This window comes from Vanessa tameamea, chromosome 12 (genome assembly GCF_037043105.1).
Source record: "Vanessa tameamea isolate UH-Manoa-2023 chromosome 12, ilVanTame1 primary haplotype, whole genome shotgun sequence".
NCBI classification, from domain to species: Eukaryota; Metazoa; Arthropoda; class Insecta; order Lepidoptera; family Nymphalidae; genus Vanessa; species Vanessa tameamea.
Window position 1 is genome coordinate 6,369,618 of NC_087320.1, and position 18,127 is coordinate 6,387,744.

At 30.8% G+C, this 18,127-nt stretch overlaps 2 protein-coding genes across 2 annotated transcripts; both read right to left on the reverse strand.

The window, feature by feature from the left end:
* Positions 1-7,631: 7,631 nt before the first annotated feature.
* LOC113392913 (WD repeat-containing protein 36) lies at positions 7,632-11,760 on the reverse strand. Its single transcript, XM_026629537.2, has 8 exons — positions 10,673-11,760; positions 10,367-10,536; positions 10,056-10,292; positions 9,680-9,862; positions 9,107-9,302; positions 8,948-9,026; positions 8,661-8,823; positions 7,632-8,351 (listed from the first exon to the last, which is right to left on the reverse strand). Exons 1-8 carry the CDS (start codon positions 11,617-11,619, stop codon positions 7,648-7,650), a joined length of 2,679 nt encoding a protein of 892 aa, XP_026485322.2. The 5' UTR covers positions 11,620-11,760; the 3' UTR covers positions 7,632-7,647.
* Positions 11,761-12,462: 702 nt separating this feature from the next.
* On the reverse strand, positions 12,463-17,653 carry LOC113392914 (splicing factor 3A subunit 3). The gene is made up of 11 exons (XM_026629539.2): positions 17,503-17,653; positions 17,338-17,385; positions 17,107-17,265; positions 16,161-16,233; positions 15,938-16,029; positions 15,635-15,856; positions 14,878-15,038; positions 14,210-14,338; positions 13,122-13,314; positions 12,805-13,006; positions 12,463-12,685 (listed from the first exon to the last, which is right to left on the reverse strand). The coding sequence occupies exons 1-11, from the start codon at positions 17,596-17,598 to the stop codon at positions 12,552-12,554; spliced, it is 1,509 nt and encodes a 502-aa protein (XP_026485324.1). The 5' UTR covers positions 17,599-17,653; the 3' UTR covers positions 12,463-12,551.
* Between the last annotated feature and the right edge of the window lie 474 nt (positions 17,654-18,127).

The window sequence follows — 18,127 nt, forward strand, 5'->3', positions numbered from 1 at the left end:
ATAATAGCATTATATTAATTTTATTGGAACGCAGCAACTAATCCCAAACACTAGCTACGCTGGACAAATCATAACCGTGTGTAAAAACACAGAGGTACTCTAATAATTAATAAGGCAGACTGCCGCACCCGTTAAATAACTGAGCAAAGATATACAAACCAAATGTTTAAAAAGGGAGACATGAAGACAATGATAAAATAAGTGTTTTACATCAAAAAGGATATATGTTCCAATCACGCCTAGACTGAAAAACAAGATCTATAAAACAAAACAAATCCTTTTTACCGTCGAAGCTATTATAAGACATAACAGAGAAATTCATATTCAATATCCACTAAGTATGTCGTGAATTTAAAAGATTGAAAATTTAAAATATTGAAAGTGTAAATAATTCTGATTTTACTATAACAACCTGAATAAAGTACTGAATACCTGGATAGGTTTACTAAAAGCCCCTGTTTTGAATTAAGAGGCATCCCTTTATAAAACAATAAAAACATTGACAATCTATTGACAAAAATTTCGATATAAAACACTGAACATCGACATGTAACATAAGAAATGTCTACTCGAAAAAGATATGTGTACGCTCTGAAATGGCTCAATTGAAGGTTTCAAACTTCAAACCGAAGCACCGACCAACTTTCTTGTACTTAATTTGTGTTTATCTCGGGCTCGGTGGTTAAGGAAAATACCGTGAGAAAACGTTCATGTGACTGACATGTACCCCGACCTGACACCAACGCATTGTAGCAGCGTGCTGATTTAAGAACAAAAACTATTTTAGCAGAGCAGGGGCACATTTATATACTTTTACTTTTTTATGAATTTTAAAGGAAAAACGAATTTATGAACAATAAGCACTCACGTATGTAAATATTTTTTCTTCGTATATACTGGACAAAGGAACACTTGAGTCAGTTCAAACTTTTTCAATTGATAATATTTTTTATTACGATGCAACACAAAGGAACGGAGAAAAGTATGAAGTTGTGAAATAAATTCTTAATTTAAAACTTGAACCAACAGAATAGGAGTCGATATTAGAGCCGGTGTTTTCATTGTTTACCATTTGCTTTGTTTTCCAGTGGTGTTAATCTTCGTGTTTTACCTAAATATGTGTAATTATAAAATCGGCTAGTGAACCTTTCTTCGGTTTCGTGCACAATTACATGCTACGGAAAAAAGTATTTAATTACAAAAACCATCAAATAGATTGAAACATTATTTTTAATTTTTATTACAAATTAGAATCATATGTTAAAAAAGACAATTCTAGACACATATAAAACTAAACTTATTAACTGAGTCATTTAAAACTGACTAATTATTCTTTTACATAGAATTTATTATTTTTTTTTAAAACTCCAATATAAGTAACATTGGTTATAATGTATTAAACAAATGAAAAAATATTATGTTAATTTAGCGCATTACTAATTATAGGATATTGCAACATAATCAAAATAGAAGACAACATATAGCTAGAAGAATTGTACTTTATTTTAAGTTAAGATAAAAAAATTAAGATGAATTATTGTTTGCACTTCACTTACAGTAATAAACAGAGTGAGGTATATATTCACTCACGAAGGCTCGGTCCTCCACCATAGCGAACCATCATTAATCGAGGCTGGCTGGGACTCATAAGGTAATTTTTTGTTTTAATCAAAATTAATATACAAAAGACTCAAAAATTTTAGACATTTAACATTAGATAATATTAGATGTTTTAAGAATTGGAATAATTCGTGTCTTTCCATTTAATAGGAAATATTCCTTTGTAGTTCTAAGATAAGGATATATATGTACATAAGCGATGAGTTTATCTAACTCATAGATTTAAACTAACGTGAGTAGTAAGATCAATTGCATCTATACCCTAAGGGCACGTAGGACATGAAACCAAGTTCTCTGATTGGAATTATGAAACACCAATGCCAATCACAAAACCCAGTATCATCTCTGTTTTTTTCAGCGACGTTTACTGCTTTTTACAAATATTATTGTGGCTTGGGGATAAGACTAATTACTCGTATGCCGTAATGTAAAACAACATGGCCCTTCTTCACAAATGCTCTCTTCTAGCGTTACAGCCCGTTAAAATATATTATAATAATAATAAAATAAAATACTATTTATTTCTATTAAATAAACTTTTTTTTATTTATTTCGCTCCATATTTTATTAACTAGTTTTCTTTAATTATAAATTATCTCTCAAACCATCAAATGATGTATAACATCTGTTGGGTGTCCCGAACGGGATATCTTTTTCATTTATATGAAATTATTTTGTATAATAATGATAACGTGCACATGTACATTATAAAATTAGATAATTATTAACTGCTCGTAACTAGGACTAAATCATTTCCTATATGAGAACGTTTTCCTCGCGTATCATGTGTAATTCGGAAGCGCTGTCGCTCGTAAATCCACTCTGTTCCGTGGCGCGCCTGCCCTCGCCGATTACGATCCATGTAAACTCACATTCGGGATTTAACCAATTACGAATTTAATTTATAATTATCCCCGTTTAAGAAAAAAAAATATTGTTGTAAATAACTATTAATCTGCTATTGATTTAACTGCTAAGAATTGATTTTGTTAATTTTATTGTAAACTAAATATAAAATGTGTTCATTAAAAAACATTTTATGCGAGTTATGATTGATATTGCGGTTAGGAAACTTGCACGTACCGGATGAAACTCTGCACATTAATTCACCAACCGGCATTGGAGCAGCTTGGTTAAATAAGATTCAAGCTTTCTTTTTTTTACTTAACTTATTGACGAATCAAATGGTTGTTATATATTCAGACAATCTGCATTAATTAAGATATAATTGAATCGTTATTGATTTTACGAACGTTTTCTCGTTAATGTATCTTTACCAACTAGATTAAGCAAAGTAGTTTATCATCAATATGGATACTCTGGGTAGCTGTAATTCCTTTGCTGCATAGCCTAGGTGCAAGCGAAAAGATTGAAAAGGCCATTTTTAATCTCTCAAAAGCCACATCAAACGCAGAAACTCCATCCTATTCCATTTCTATCCACAACGTAAAAGCGTTACTAACTATATTCATACATAAGTCCATTCGTAGCTTTGATAACTTTTAATATTTCATCGTATATATTTATAACTGATTTTGTTTATTATATTTATTTATTCAATTAACATAGCTTTGTAATTTAATGGTGGAAAAGAGAGACGATATGTAGCCGTTATTTATTAGATATATTTTACATTAACTTATACTTGCCTAATGAGCACACTCGATTTTAGATTCGACACAGAAAACATTACACATACCTATTATTATTTCTGTAATAATATTCCATTAAATATTATGCCAATAATCTTAATAAATATTCACCTACCATACACACGCTACAATTAAAATGTAAGGTGGGTGGACCATGGAAGGCCACGCTCCTTTGAAGGCCAACTATTGAAAATTCGTAGTTATTGACATGTAAAGACATATTCCTTCTACTATACACTAAGATGCATCAAAATCAAAGCCACAGATGCAGCGGCAAGTCGCATGCGCCACTATTGTGGCTATGCGATCTCATGCTTCGTAGACTTTGTCGTGGACGTTACATTTGTTAATCGCGCGCACAGAAAAACAAAGGTTTTTAGTTTAATAACGTATTATTATCTCATATTTGTTACTCTATATTGTCGTATAAGGATATGTTTATGGTATTTCAGAAAAATAAAATAGTTTTGCCTCGATATAAGTTAAAATATTGGTAGTGTTTTTAGGAAAGCCGTTGGTTCCTTATAAGACCAATCAAAAGTTTGACGTTGTTGGACGGTTGGCCTTGCTAGGGCCCATGGGCCTTACAAGGAACTTCTACAAAATAATACAAAAATGTATCAGGAAACAAGCCTTTTTATTTTTTAAGAGGTTTAAAATCAAGAAAGTTTTCAATATGTATGAACCAGAATGGTCGGACACAAATGGCTCAATATGTTTTTGGCTCGAAACCCATCTATTTCAAAAAGAAAACCCCAGCAAATGAATCCAGCTAGAGCTCAAAAAATAAATAAGCCCATTGTAAAATACCAATTTGAAGAATCTCACTTTTAAAAATAAGGAAATTGATAATAATTGTTAGGTTGGCCATCTTAGGAACATTTTGGCCTTACAAAGACCGGACCCATAAGAAGGCCACAGGTAACAAAAAAAATTAAATTTTATTATAAAACGCGTTAGCAAGTCATTTGATGTCAATATAATACTATTTCTAAATAATTCTCATTAATATATTCTTAGTTATAGGATGGTGTTCAAGTAATGTTCGTTGAGTTTTTTATAGATGATAAAAACATATTGAGCATTTAATATTTCGCTTAGATGAAAGAGCTTATTATGTAATTTTAGTAAAAGCAGATATATCAATTGTTACAATTCTATTTTTAAGTTAAACAACTGATGTATAATATTGGCCTTGTTTGGAGCCGTATTCCTTGCAAGGCCATTTGGAAGAGCTTAAATAAAACCTAATTTTAATAAAAAGTGATTACAGCTAGCTTAAAAAAAGTGATTTATATAGTACACAAAAAAAAAAAAAATATTACTTGAAAATTTGGTTCCGTCATTTATCCAGTTAATAAACGAATAAAAAGTGTTTGTTCGTTAAAGTGGCCTTCCATGGTCCACCCACCTTACATGTTATTTCACGCTAGTACAAAAACCGTATGTATTTTGTTTTCGCTCGGCAGATGTAAGCAATGTTGGTAGCGCACCATAAGCTCCGGTGGACAGCGTGGGCTGTAAGCCTGTAATGTTTGCTTTCAATTAACCAATGGTCAACAACCAGGTTCACCCCATACACTTTTCATGAAACAATTCTACTGCACTTAATGCAGTTTCTTGTTTGCTAGCATGCTCCAATCTGCGAAATTACTCTGTGTACGTTCACAACATTAACAAGAGATTGAAAGCGATTGATTTATAACTGGTTTGTTATAAATTATTTACTAATATTTATGTTCAAGTATTTATTGTGAAATATTGATATAAAAAATCTCTATCTTTATATAGAAATTTAGGCCATTCTTTCACATTTACATATATTTAAATAATATACTTCAGTATATAATACTCTACACCGTATATAGGTATACTTAGACCTAAAGTTATTAGCAAAAAATTGACAATGTTAGACTTTTAACGAATGTTGAGAATTGAGGTGAGTGTCTAGTAGTATTAGTTAGCATTAGATGATCAATCGAATTACAATTTTTAGATGTTACAAAATTCTATTATTACTTTTAAAAAACATAACATAAACTAACATGAACATACCTACAGAATCACAATGAAACACTTTATTGAAAACCAAATAATAATAAATAATAATTTGTTATAAGTAGCCCGTTCATAAACGAACTCTTCGAATATACAGATCGTTAGAAAAAATCAGCTTAAAGATAACTAAAACGTAAATTGTCTCACGTAACCTACCTGACTACACAATCTAGGTACCTATAATATTAATTTCCGAGCGTATTTTTTCAATTCTGTGATAATATCGTACAATAAACATTTGTAAAATATAGATACGTCGGTATGAATTTGCATATTTTAATCCGTTTCATTTATCAACGACAATCGTTCGGTTAATATCTGGCGTTAATCCCAGTGGACATAACCAACCGCGAAACGGCCAAGCGGCTCTCAGCGGCCCACGTTATGAAGTCTACTTTTAAAGGAAAAAGTTAAATGGTTTGGAATGAGAGATCGGTAATAGAAAATGAACCGCAGTATTCATTTCCTTCTGCGTTTTAATGGACTTTGATAAATGCTTATTACTTATAAAATTACTGTAAATGTTAATAAAAGTGCATTTAGGATATTTTAAGATAAAAAGTGTTGAAACGCAAAACACTTTTTACTTTTTTAATTTAGTTGTTATAAACATTTTACTCTGTCCTTCTTCTAGCAGATATATATTTATGTATTTAAAACTCCATCCAGCAAACTATAATCCCACACTGATGAATATGAATAATACACGAACTTATCCGACTAGCCTAATAAATCTTTCCGCTTTCTTTCTAATGTAATCTTTTAATGTCATGCATAAGTACCTACCACCCAAAATAACAAACTTGCTTATTTATTATCATTTAAAAAAATATATAACATAAACTAACATTAACATATATACAGAATCACAATGAAACACTTTATTGATAATATATGCTGTTATAAGTAGCCAGCTCATAAACGAAGTCTTCGAAATTAATTGTATGATATGTTAGATAATTGCATATAAGAATATTTTTCTCTATTTTCTCTACATAATATAAGATAAGGTCGCTTCCTACCATCTGTACGCTTAGATATTTTAAATTACGCAACGAATTTTAATACAGTTTTCATCAATAATCTTCGATTAATTCGAGAGAAAGGAAGGTTAAACATGTATAATACACAAATTCGGTTCCGAAAAACCGAAAATTTGAACTTTTAGTGCATGAAAAAAAAAGAAATTATTTTTATGTTCGTTATTCAATATAAAAGTAGTATTAGGTATTAGATCCTTATTGTAGATGTTAAATAAATATTACGTAAGATATATCTACTAAGACTTATTATTTACAAATTAATTTTATACCGTTTTTAATATCCACATTAATAGTAATATGTAATTTATTGTCATTTCTATTCTGTAAAATCAATGACTTTGTAAATTTATGGTTTTATAATTATTAATCTGTAAAATGTCGATTCAAGTGTAAATTAGCATATAGGTATGCTTAATTTGTGCTCAGCGTTAAAAGAATCACTGAGGATATCGGCATGTGCCGGACATATTTTCCGCACCTCACTAGAACATCACAAATAAACTCCAAGCTTCTCATTAAAAGAAGATGATAACTGTCCAAAATTGCAACACTAAAGTTCAAGGTCGTAGTGGCGACCAAAATAACTTTCAATTTTCATATGCAGTAATTTGCTTATAAAAAACTACCAATAACTGTAAATACATATTTAGTCAAAGCTTCTTTATTCTCTTATAAGGCGAACTGAGAAGGAATTTGCAAAGGAAGCGCAATCAGATTTTCATCGCAAACGTCCCCCCTTCGCTGCCGAAGAAATGAATACTTATTGCTAAAATGAGGCGGGCATTAATGAGAGCCGGCTTTCGAGCGCTCGTCCGCGTCTTAATTCTCTTCGAAAAATATTCAATAAGCGACTCAAAGCGGTAGCTGATTTGCGCCACACAGATGAATATTTGATATGCATTCATTTAAATTTATTTGAATTCGATCTGATTACAATGCTAAGTCTATATTTATTACGTTTAGGATTTTATTTATTTATGAGAAGTAATAGTATAAATTTATCTGTTACTAGTTTTCGGTCGTGGGGTCTGCGTCCTTTTCTGTACCCCTGACAACGTGAATGCAAAATTTCATAATGATCGGTTAAGTAGTTAAGTCGTGAAACCGCAACAAACCAATAAACAAATTCACTTTCACATTTATAAGTTAGGATGAGCGGGTTTTGAGTCCGTCTTTAAACCGACCCAAGCCGGCTACAATATTTTCAAGGACAATATATGTGCTTCTAAAGGGATTTATAAAAAATAAATAAAACAAAAATAGCAGTTTGTATATTACATATCTTTTAATGCTTTTACAACACATATATTATAAAGCAAATGATTCTGTAGTTTAGACCAAGCTTGTGTTGCAGATTCTTCGACAGCTTCCAAAGATTTAAGCAATTCGTCTTCTTGTGAAATTGTCTTTGTATGAGTTTTTAAAAATAAACTCAAGTATGACTGAGCCAATTCAAAATCTCTATTTGATTTAAATAAAACATCTAGCATTTGAAGAAATTGTTTCATAACTTCAAAGCATCCACCTGCATCGGGCGCCATACTTGTTACTTCGGCTTCAATAGAAGAAGGTGATAATGTTTTTAGTTTCTCTAAACATTCATTATAATCATCTACTTTCTCACAAGCATTTAACTTCTTAGCGAATGGCGTTAATGTTGAAAGTGATTCGGGAATCAATAGCTTGTTATTTGAAAGACCCTTTTTTTCTTTCTCCAAATCAAATTCAAGCTCAAGACTGGGAATTGTTGGTAGAAAGAACGGTGCTGATTTAGGTACAGTTAAAGCAGTTTTCGGTTTATTACGTCGCTTAACAATGTCTAAGTGAAGCAAGTTAAGCCATCTTGATGTTGGTTGACCAGACAAAGTAAGAAGTTCTTCACTAATTTGGTCGGGGGATTTATATTCTGGCTCTTCTCCAAAGTCTATCTTTCCAATATCCTCAATATCTGGTTTTTCCGCAGCACTAGTAGGCAACTCTGCAAAAAAAAAATCATTATTAAAATGAACCTTTTCTTTTTTTTAATTCAATTGCCCAAAATATGAAATTGCATAAAATATTTTATAGTGTTTATGATATTATAGTGTACAAGAATATGCACAAATACAGTTGTATTCTCAGACTTATAAGATAGGCACCGAACAAACAAGTAATACGGTGAAGCCATTTAAAAAATATTTAATACATCAAATGCATGAAAATTTATGAATAATTTTATGGTTATAGCTATAGAATATAAATAGTAGCAGCTAATGATGATAAATATTTACAATAATAAACAACTTACTAAGCTGTGGAATATTAACAGCATTTCTGTCAATAGGCTTGAGGAATATCTTATCATACAAGTGCCTGTTGGCCCAAAGGAAGACACCCAACTCTCCGACATGTGTAGTTGCCAAGAAGTCACCTGTTGGTGACATGCTGAGCGAAGTGCAAGGTTGTTCCACCTTAAAATAGAAAAAGCATTTTAGGATTACTTTTTTTTTTTAAATATCCTAACATGTTCTAAAAATCAAATTTAACATATTTTTTTTAACAAATGTCAAATATAATACACATGTAAGTTCTTACACAAAAAATATCAACAAGTTGAGCACTTGGAATGTCCCATGTGCAGATAGTACAGTCCATAGATGAAGTAACCAGCCATCTAAAAAATATAAAAGTGTTTAAATAAACATTTCTACATTAGATTATATTTATATTAATTTATTTTAAATCTTTACTAACCGGCTTTGACAGTCAAAATCAATGTCGTTAATTTTGCCAACATGACCTTCAAATTTTCTTATAACTTTCATTGTATCTATATCGACTAGGGTTATTGAGAAGTCTTCATTTGCTAATGCCATTAATCCACTGTCTCTGTGACATTTAGAGCTGTTTACCGATTCCTCCAACCTCAGAACATGATATGGTGTTGTGGCTAGAATTTTATATAAATAAAATTGATAATAATCTTAACAGTACACGTGAACTTGATTTAGAAGATCATTAAGACAGAAGACTGATTAGAACTAGAATTTTCGTTCCAAATATAATATATTCATGTAAACCATATTAAGAGCATAAAACATAACAACAATAATAATTATTCAAATACCTAAATTATAAGCTAAACTAAATCTCAATGAAAATGATTGACATTAAATCATATCAATAAAGCTATTTTCTACAAAAAGCAATATTTATTAATCAAATGAAACAAGAATAAGTACACACTTGGTGGGAGGTTCAATTTATGGCCTTATTCATGTTCTCTATTCACAAAATAGTGAATTACCCAAATACTTAATAACTTACCAGCTTTAAAATGCCAAAACTTTAATCTGTCATCAGCCCCAACAGTGATGACTCTTTGATTGCAGAGATCAGTCTCAACTCCTCTTACTGCTCCCTTGTGTGCTACTTTTTTCTCATTGCCGTAATGGCCTCTGTATATACCTGACTGCATATTGAACTTGTGTACTTGACCATTACTATAACCTAAAAATAAATAGAATAAATAAGAATAATTTTTATATAGATGTTTGATTAATGTTGAATATATTCTTAGCATTATTTTATTTTATAATGAAATTACGAATAAATTTTCAATAACATTTAAATTTTGATACTGTTTTAAATAATGGATAATGTCTTATAAATAAATTATAAAATGACATCTATAGCATATTACCAATGAGCACAAAATTTCCACAATGTGTAACTGTCAAGCAAGTTGCCAGTGTTCCTTTCTCCATTTCAGGTGGTTTTAGCTTATGTTTACCCATACATATCCTGTTGTATGACCATGTTGTAGCAATGAACTTCCCATCATGTAAAGAAGCAATGCTGTCCCATTGCTTGTCTCTCTGCATACAAGAGCTTAATTTTGTTATTGGAGGAAGAATCAGGTGATCAACTTGTGTTCTTTCTAAAAAAAAAGTAGTTAAAATAAGAAAGAGCTCATTGAAAATTAAATTGAAATTAAAAGTGAATTAGCATTACTTTTCTTCTTGGATGCTTTTCTGTTGTAAGATGCTTTACCCATACTCTTGTTAAATGTTTCTGTTATCGTGTTCATAATATGTAGACTTCTATCTCTACCTGCAGCCAATATATTCTCACCAGTTGGTTCACAATAGCGAACTAAGTTGGGAGGAAGAGCATGACCTTCCCTACGATAAAAATAAGTCAGATGACAAAAATTACAATAAAAACAAACATGCTTACTAAAGCAATTAAAAATGTTAACAGGTACATAATATTATAACACTAACTCCAATAATATATATGTTTTTAAATATAAGAAACCTTTTCTTTAGAAGTCTTGCTCCTCCATCAGGCATATCAAATATCCACATTTTTAAAGAGTTGTCTTCAGAATTTGTAACCATTAATGGTTCAGATGTCAAACATTGTAAACCAGCTATTCTTGAAAAGTGAGCAGACTGTATCTGCGATTTGACTCTCTTCTCTTCCAAATCCCACATCACTAAATGCCCTTTAGTGCTTCCTGTTACCATTATTGGTACACCGTCCATTCTAAATGATAAACAACTAACCATTCCCCAATCATGAACAAACTCCATAACAACTTGGTCATAGCGAAGATTATGAAGAATTATTTTTCCATTTTCTAGGGCAATAGCTACTACGTCGATCGCGGGTGCTGGTTCAGTTACAATAACAGCTGAGTCCCAACCTTTAAAAGTGAAAACTAACTTTGCTGTTCGAATATTCCATATCTGAAGTTGGCCCTGTTCACTACCAAGTAATATTTTATTGAGGTATGTTGGGGGATGACATATTGACGATATCTTAAAACTTTCCTTGTCAAAGCGAAGGTCTAGAAACTCTGTTTCTTCCTTAATATCAAAAATTTTCAACACATTGTCTTCATCAATAGATATAATATGTATGCCAAATGGTAAAAGCTTATGAATAGGCGCCTGGTGTCCTTTATATACGTGCTTTAGTTCACATCCTCGTCTCCACGCGTATATATCGTTTTCAGTAGCAGTATACACATGAAAACTGTCGCCGCACATACATGTTATCGGTCCTGGATGTTCGCCACTTACGCTTAGTAATCGGAATTTGTCACATCCATATGTATGGAACCACTTCCCTACACTTGTACATAATAGCGTTTCGCCTCGTCTTTTAATAAAACGAGCTACAAAAGGCACATGTGTACTGACATAACCTAGAACTCTTGCACCGGTAAATATTTGACTACTTCTTTTGCCTTCCGACATATCAAAAAGCAGTTTTTGTTTAAAGTTAACATAAATATTCACTTAAAAAAAAGGTTGCAACTTATTTAAAATTAATAAAATATTTGTTTTGATTGCATGCTTATGCCAGAGTTGACAGATACTCAGACTCACAGCACGTCACATTCACATGTGAGAAAGACAGTGACATTGACAAGCTTCTTACTATATCTAAAATAAGGCTTGATATCAAGTATTTTAATCTAAAAATTTAATTTTCACATTAAGGCAGTTTTTTGAACCAACGTAAATAAAAGTAGATAAATCTCATATCAACGCGCATAATTTTTTTAAATGTTTACCACGCATCATTTTTACTTGAAATTCGTACATTCTTAAATAAAGGTATGAAAGAAGAGAATCATCGGTTGTTCATCCTTTGAACTTTTACCACACCTTTAATCGATTCCACCACCCATAAATTCATACTGAGTAATACGATTTAGATGATTATTATTTGATGATTAATTTGCTAAAAATATAGTGAAAGATTACAGAAACTTTGAAAGTAAAATTAAATTGCATAAAAGCCTAGAAGAGTTTTCAATTATAATTATTAAAATATTATTTAAGAACTGTTTGTAGTGTATACACTATTAGCATTAGCTAACGAAAGTGATGAAGAAAGTGAAGCTTTTGCTTCACACTCTAGGCTATTTAACCTGGAATGTAAAGTTAAATTTTTTTACTCCTTAATCGTTTGAAATAGATTATATATTATTACTGAGATATCGACCAAGCATTTCCTGTCAAAACAAAGTCAGGGTTTTATTTTAGAATATAGTATATAAATGATGGTATAGGTTTATTGAAAAAAAAGAAACATTTTTATTACGCATAATATTTGATAACCTTATGAAGTGTATAATTATTAATTAGAAGGTATAGTCTAAATATTAATATATAATTCAATTTTAAAGAAGTCCTTGACGTTTAAGATCCTCGAAAGTTTTGCGATTGACAACATTTCCTTGTGAATCTTCAAATTCTTCGTCATTTTCTGCTACAAATCTTTCATTTTCTTTCTGATTTTTTATTTTTTCCCATACTGAAATAAAATGTTTAAATATAAAAATTAAAAAGTGAAGTATATTTCCAAGACTTATATTACATATAATTAATGTAAATAGTGAATACAATCTTAATTAATTAAATAAAAATACTCACAAGCTAATGCATCTTCAATCTGTGTGACATTAGCAAAATGTGCTGTATTCGGTATCCCGAGACAGCGCATGCCGTGCGCATGACGCCATTCGGCAAAATGACGTTGGAACGCTTTAGGGCCTTTATATGTGTAGTTACCGCAAATCTCGCATGAGTAACTGATGTTCAAGCCGTGCAATTTGTATAACCAGTATGGGATAGGCTGGAAATTTATGAAATATAACGTTAAATAGACCAAAAACAATCAGATTAAGATATAGATACTATGATCAATCTTTAACATCTTATTCAGATATGTAATAAACATATTTAATTACTTTTCCATCCCAGCCCAGTGGTAAATTCTTCGGATTGTATGGAACTTCGTCATCATCAGAATCAGCATCAGCGGCGACAGATGCGTCACTTTCTTCATCACTTTCGTCACGCCTCTCCCCCGCAGCACGAGCTGCTCTCCGAGTCACATTCTCAATAGTAGCAGCGCGAGTACCGCTCACTATGTTAGCAAATCTACAAAAATAATATATTATAAACAGTATTATAAATTGCGTCGTAAATTTATACACAAATTGCTTTATAACAAGAATTAAAATAAACACAAAAATATCCATCATATCTTTCTAATAAAACTAACACTGACTGATGGATTAAAAGACAAAGTCTAAGCCCTACTAGATTGGAATCTAAGACCATGAAATTTTGCACAGGAGTTACTTATATAACTAGTTTTTGCTCGCGGCTTCGCTTGTGTTTTAGGCATAAAAAATCCTATTTTTCCTTGGAGTTAAACCTTACTTCATACAAAATTTCATCATATTCGGTTCAGTGGTTTAGTCGTGAAAGAGCAACAGACAGACAGACAGACAGAGTTACTTTCGTATTTATAATATTAGTATAGTTGAAATTGACCGAAACTTGAAATATAAGGTACAATAAAAGAACATAAATATAGACTAGGAAACGTGTCATTTTTCCAGTGAAAAATTCGTGTGAAAGGTGCAAGTTTTGAGTTATGACCAAAGAATAAAAAATATGATTATTATTAATAACTTATTTAAGAAAAATCGGATGGTTCCTGTAGTTTTTCTTATATACTAGAAAAACCAGGCCGACGACCTGTCTGTGCGTAAATAAAAATTGACATAGCGAGTTGAACGATGTATAAGTAATTGAAATGCTGTAGCTTCATTTAGAGGCAATTAAAAACAAAGTCGATAATATTCTTCTTCATAAAAATAATTGATTCGATTTTAATAACTTTTTTTGACGCTATACCCATAAAGGTGCAGAGCAGCAGGAACACGGCAAACTTTCAAACTATGTCACAAGTACACAATGTTACAAATGTAACGCGAGAGAAACATCAGTCATAGACAAAAGGATAAGAAAGGATTAAAAATAATACCTATAAACTTGTCCCTCTATAGCTGCAATATCTTTGTGACGTTGTAGAGTCGAAGCCTTGGCCTTGTTAGCCCCTTTCTTCGCCACGAGAGATTTGTCTAAAGCCGTTTGACCTTTTGTGCTGAATAATCTATTAATGATAATTTAATATAAATAAAATAAGCAATTATAAAATAAATTAAGATAACAAAACAATGATGAAACATAAGTGAAATACTGGGTGAATATTATTTTAATTTACTTGCCAATTTTTCGACTTTAAATCATTTTATAGCTTTTAATGTTTATTATATTGATTGATTATTTTTTTATAGAATCCTATTATTATTTTATCATTGGCTTGCTCTTAACTTAGGAATAAGTGTTTAAAACACTAGATTATATGTTCAGATACCAGTCTGATCCCAAACTTAGAAATGTTTTTCCTGTTGGACTGGATCTCCAACATTACATGGATCCTTGATTCAAATTGCAAACAACTAATAACAAAATACTTTAATCACCTCTTGCCTAAACTTTTACAACAGAACCACATAGCTAAATGTTATAACTCTTTCTTATTATAATTGTAGTATTCGTTCTTAGATAATAAAGGGAAAATATAACAGTTTTATGTATGGTGAAAATTTATAAAAACAAAACAGTTGTACAATATTTATTAATTTTTACCTTTGTGCTCTTTCTTCCAAAGTTCCACCACACTTCAATCCAAGAGCCATTAGAGCAGACTTCAATCTGTCCAAACCAAGTGAAGCTAATTCTTCCCAGGAGAAGAAGGCAGATAAATCTAAATGAGCACCAACATTTGTTAGGGCTCCGCCAGTCTCTTTCTAAAATTGAAATATTCGTAATAACAGTTCAAATTATCTAACAACACGGAATAACGTTAGACAAATTCATCAATCATGGCAATCATTATGAATAAGCACACAGGCTCAACTAATTTGATACAACAGGAGTTGGAAAGCTTTGGTATTGTTCTTTTGTGTGTAACAAATTCAGCAACAATAAAATTATATTCTATCAATGATAGACAGCCTTGTCTCACACCTGTATCTATCGTCTCCAGTATATTATGTTTTTAAAGGCAAAGATGAAACTTGTTTTTTTTAACAGTGCCTTTGAAGTCATTAACATTTTTTAAAATACCTGTATTATAATTTTTTTTTTTTTTTTTAATTTCCCATACAGAGTAAATGCAAGAAATACCATATTCAATGGCAACTTGATAAGGCCATAGGCATAGCACACCTACAAAGTTGGCAACTGCCCCATAATTACAGTACACTAAATATGTTTTTTTAATTTTTTTTAAGCATGTACTTTTTCCATACACCATTACAAATATTTATAATATAGATTTGAATTTGAAGTTAAAGAACATGTGAAGGTTGTAATTCATATTTGTAACAAAACTTATACATACAGGCCATCCTGGAAAACTCCCAGCTTCCCATTGTTTGATAAACTCTTGATGTGCAATCGCCATCTCCTGAGCTTGGTCTAGCAATGGTTTAATTCTACTAACAAAATCCTTCAAATATGTAAGTAGAGCTCTTATGTAGTTCCTGTATTCACTGTTTTTACGTTCTCTTGGTATATCAAACAAGTGGTCAAATATACTTAAATAAGTAATATAGTCCACTTTCTGAAATTTCAAATTACATATTGTAAGACTCCAACAATTAAAGTAAAAAAAAAAAATCTGAAATAATTGCTAATAAATTACCTCAATACCCTTTAAATTTATATATTTTTCATAACATTCATGAAGATCTAAATATTTTCCATAGCCCTCTTCATCTGTAAATTCAACAGGGGCTGAAAGAAATAACACCAATTATTTTTTATGAACAAATTAATTGAATTGATTTATCAAAATATTACACAATCTTCTTCTATCTTATTCTTTGTTAATGTTTTTGGATGATATAAATAAGAATAACACTTACTTGTATAGTCCTCTGCAGGATTCTCTCTTATTTTAGCTAGTTCTTCAAACTCAACTGACATTGGCACACATATCTACAAAATATTTAAAACTATATGAAATAGTAATCACATACTACACACACATTTTCCTTTTTTGTACTCGAAACTATTATAAAACATTAAATTAAATATTATTATACAATTAAAACCGTATATGGGGACATCGTTTAGAACAACATATCGGTTATATTGACCAAAATCAAAGGTCCCGGATGAATGCTATATAACTGTCTTATCAAAAAATATTGCTTTGTACGACTTTGCTTACTACGAAATACCGCATTAAATGACCACATTTGGCTAATGTTTTTGGAGAATTATATCTGTAGACCAACCAGCTGAAGAAGAAGAAAATGACAAACTGATGAACAAATTACAGTGGCAACTTTAAATGAGGGTCTCAATGTTGTTAGTGTATTACGCAAGATTGTTCTTTTTAATAAACAGTTTCACATGCAGGGAAATTATAATGATATGCTGATTAGACTCCAAAGTGAATTACAAAATGTGTATACAAGACAGAAGTGTTCCAAACTAAAATTACAGATTTTATGCATACAGGAAAATGACATTGTTCTTTCTTAATATGTATATGTTTTGATTGAAATAAACTAAATATAATTTAATTTCATTCATTTATATATTTTGCCTATTAATACCTATGACCTACACATTCAACTTTCACAACAACTTTGCCTTAAGCTTGTGCTAATATGCACAACAATAGATTTATGAAATTTTACTCGGTAACAAAGTAATTTTAACTTTTGTGACTTCTACAACCAACCCTACCAAATAATAGCAATAAAAACTGAATAAATAAATGTATGAAACTGAAGCCATAAAGGTAGCAAATTTCTTATCAAGAATGATGTGCAATGCTTCATTCACGCTACAATAACTCACTTCATTAGGATGTTTTCTGTGAAATTCTTTAATTTGTTTAAGTCTCGCATAAAACTCCTGAAACTCGTTAGGGCCGGATAAAGCCGCAATTTCCTCTTTTCGCAATCCATCTTTATCTTCATACAGCTCCTTAAGTCTTATAGTCGATTCTATATACCTCTGCAAGAAATTGTAATGAAGTCTTTACAAAAAAATTTTGCCATATGCTAGGGTTATTTTTTATTTACTTACTTCATGTAGATTTTTTAGACGATGATCAGCGTTAATCGTTTCACGGTGCTGAAAAATATTTAAGGTTAAGTAAGTATAAGTTCTATCAAATAAACCAAAGTTAAAAAATATTTTTAGAGTTAAATGTGTGGCGATTCATTGTTGTGAGGGTTATTAAATACATACTCCCGTCTTTTTATGCAAAATCTCCTTCACCATTGCGTCCATGGTACGTTCTCTCTCTTCATGGTAACTCCTTTGCTGTTCCAGTATAGTTTCCATATTCAAAATACTCTCGAATGAATTTTAAATTTATCAATAGGCCGTCAATAGTAATAAAAATGAAAAAATTTAAACAACCTAAACATAAAAACTAACCATTTACCAAGCCAAACAACCAATTTGACAATCAATGTTGATGTTTGACAGGCGACAGTTGAAGTTGACAATCAGAAAAGCGTCAATAAAACGAAATATGGAAATATAGATAAGATATAAATAAAAACCTAAATATTTTGTAACTAACCTTTCTTTTTTATATTTAATTAAAATTGCACTTAAAAAGAGGGTATTTAAAAATAGCGTATCAAATAAGTCATTAATTTTACCTGTAACTTTGGTATCACTTACAAAGATATTATATGTAATTGTGATATATTCTTTTCTTAGCTTGTAAGTTCCAATAAGAATAACAAAACATACTACATTCATAATAGTTATATCCGTAATAATGTATAGTTATTGGAAGTTGATCGAAAATGACCCTAAACTAATTTAAATTATGTATTTTTTAAATGTAGAAATTATTATA

What these genes read in the sequence shown, in the direction of transcription:
- LOC113392913 (XM_026629537.2), bottom strand. Translation starts at nt 11,619, where the DNA reads ATGTCGGAAGGCAAAAGAAGTAGTCAAATATTTACCGGTGCAAGAGTT. An exon ending in GCAAGACTTCTAAAGAAAAG is followed by an intron (nt 10,537 to 10,672) that starts GTTTCTTATATT and finishes TTTTTATCGTAG; the next exon opens with GGAAGGTCATGCTCTTCCTC. An exon ending in GATTTTGACTGTCAAAGCCG is followed by an intron (nt 9,027 to 9,106) that starts GTTAGTAAAGAT and finishes TATATTTTTTAG; the next exon opens with ATGGCTGGTTACTTCATCTA.
- LOC113392914 (XM_026629539.2), bottom strand. Translation starts at nt 17,598, where the DNA reads ATGGAAACTATACTGGAACAGCAAAGGAGTTACCATGAAGAGAGAGAA. An exon ending in GGAGTTTTCCAGGATGGCCT is followed by an intron (nt 15,039 to 15,634) that starts GTATGTATAAGT and finishes TTTCAATTTTAG; the next exon opens with AAAGAGACTGGCGGAGCCCT. An exon ending in GATTGAAGATGCATTAGCTT is followed by an intron (nt 12,686 to 12,804) that starts GTGAGTATTTTT and finishes ATTTTATTTCAG; the next exon opens with TATGGGAAAAAATAAAAAAT.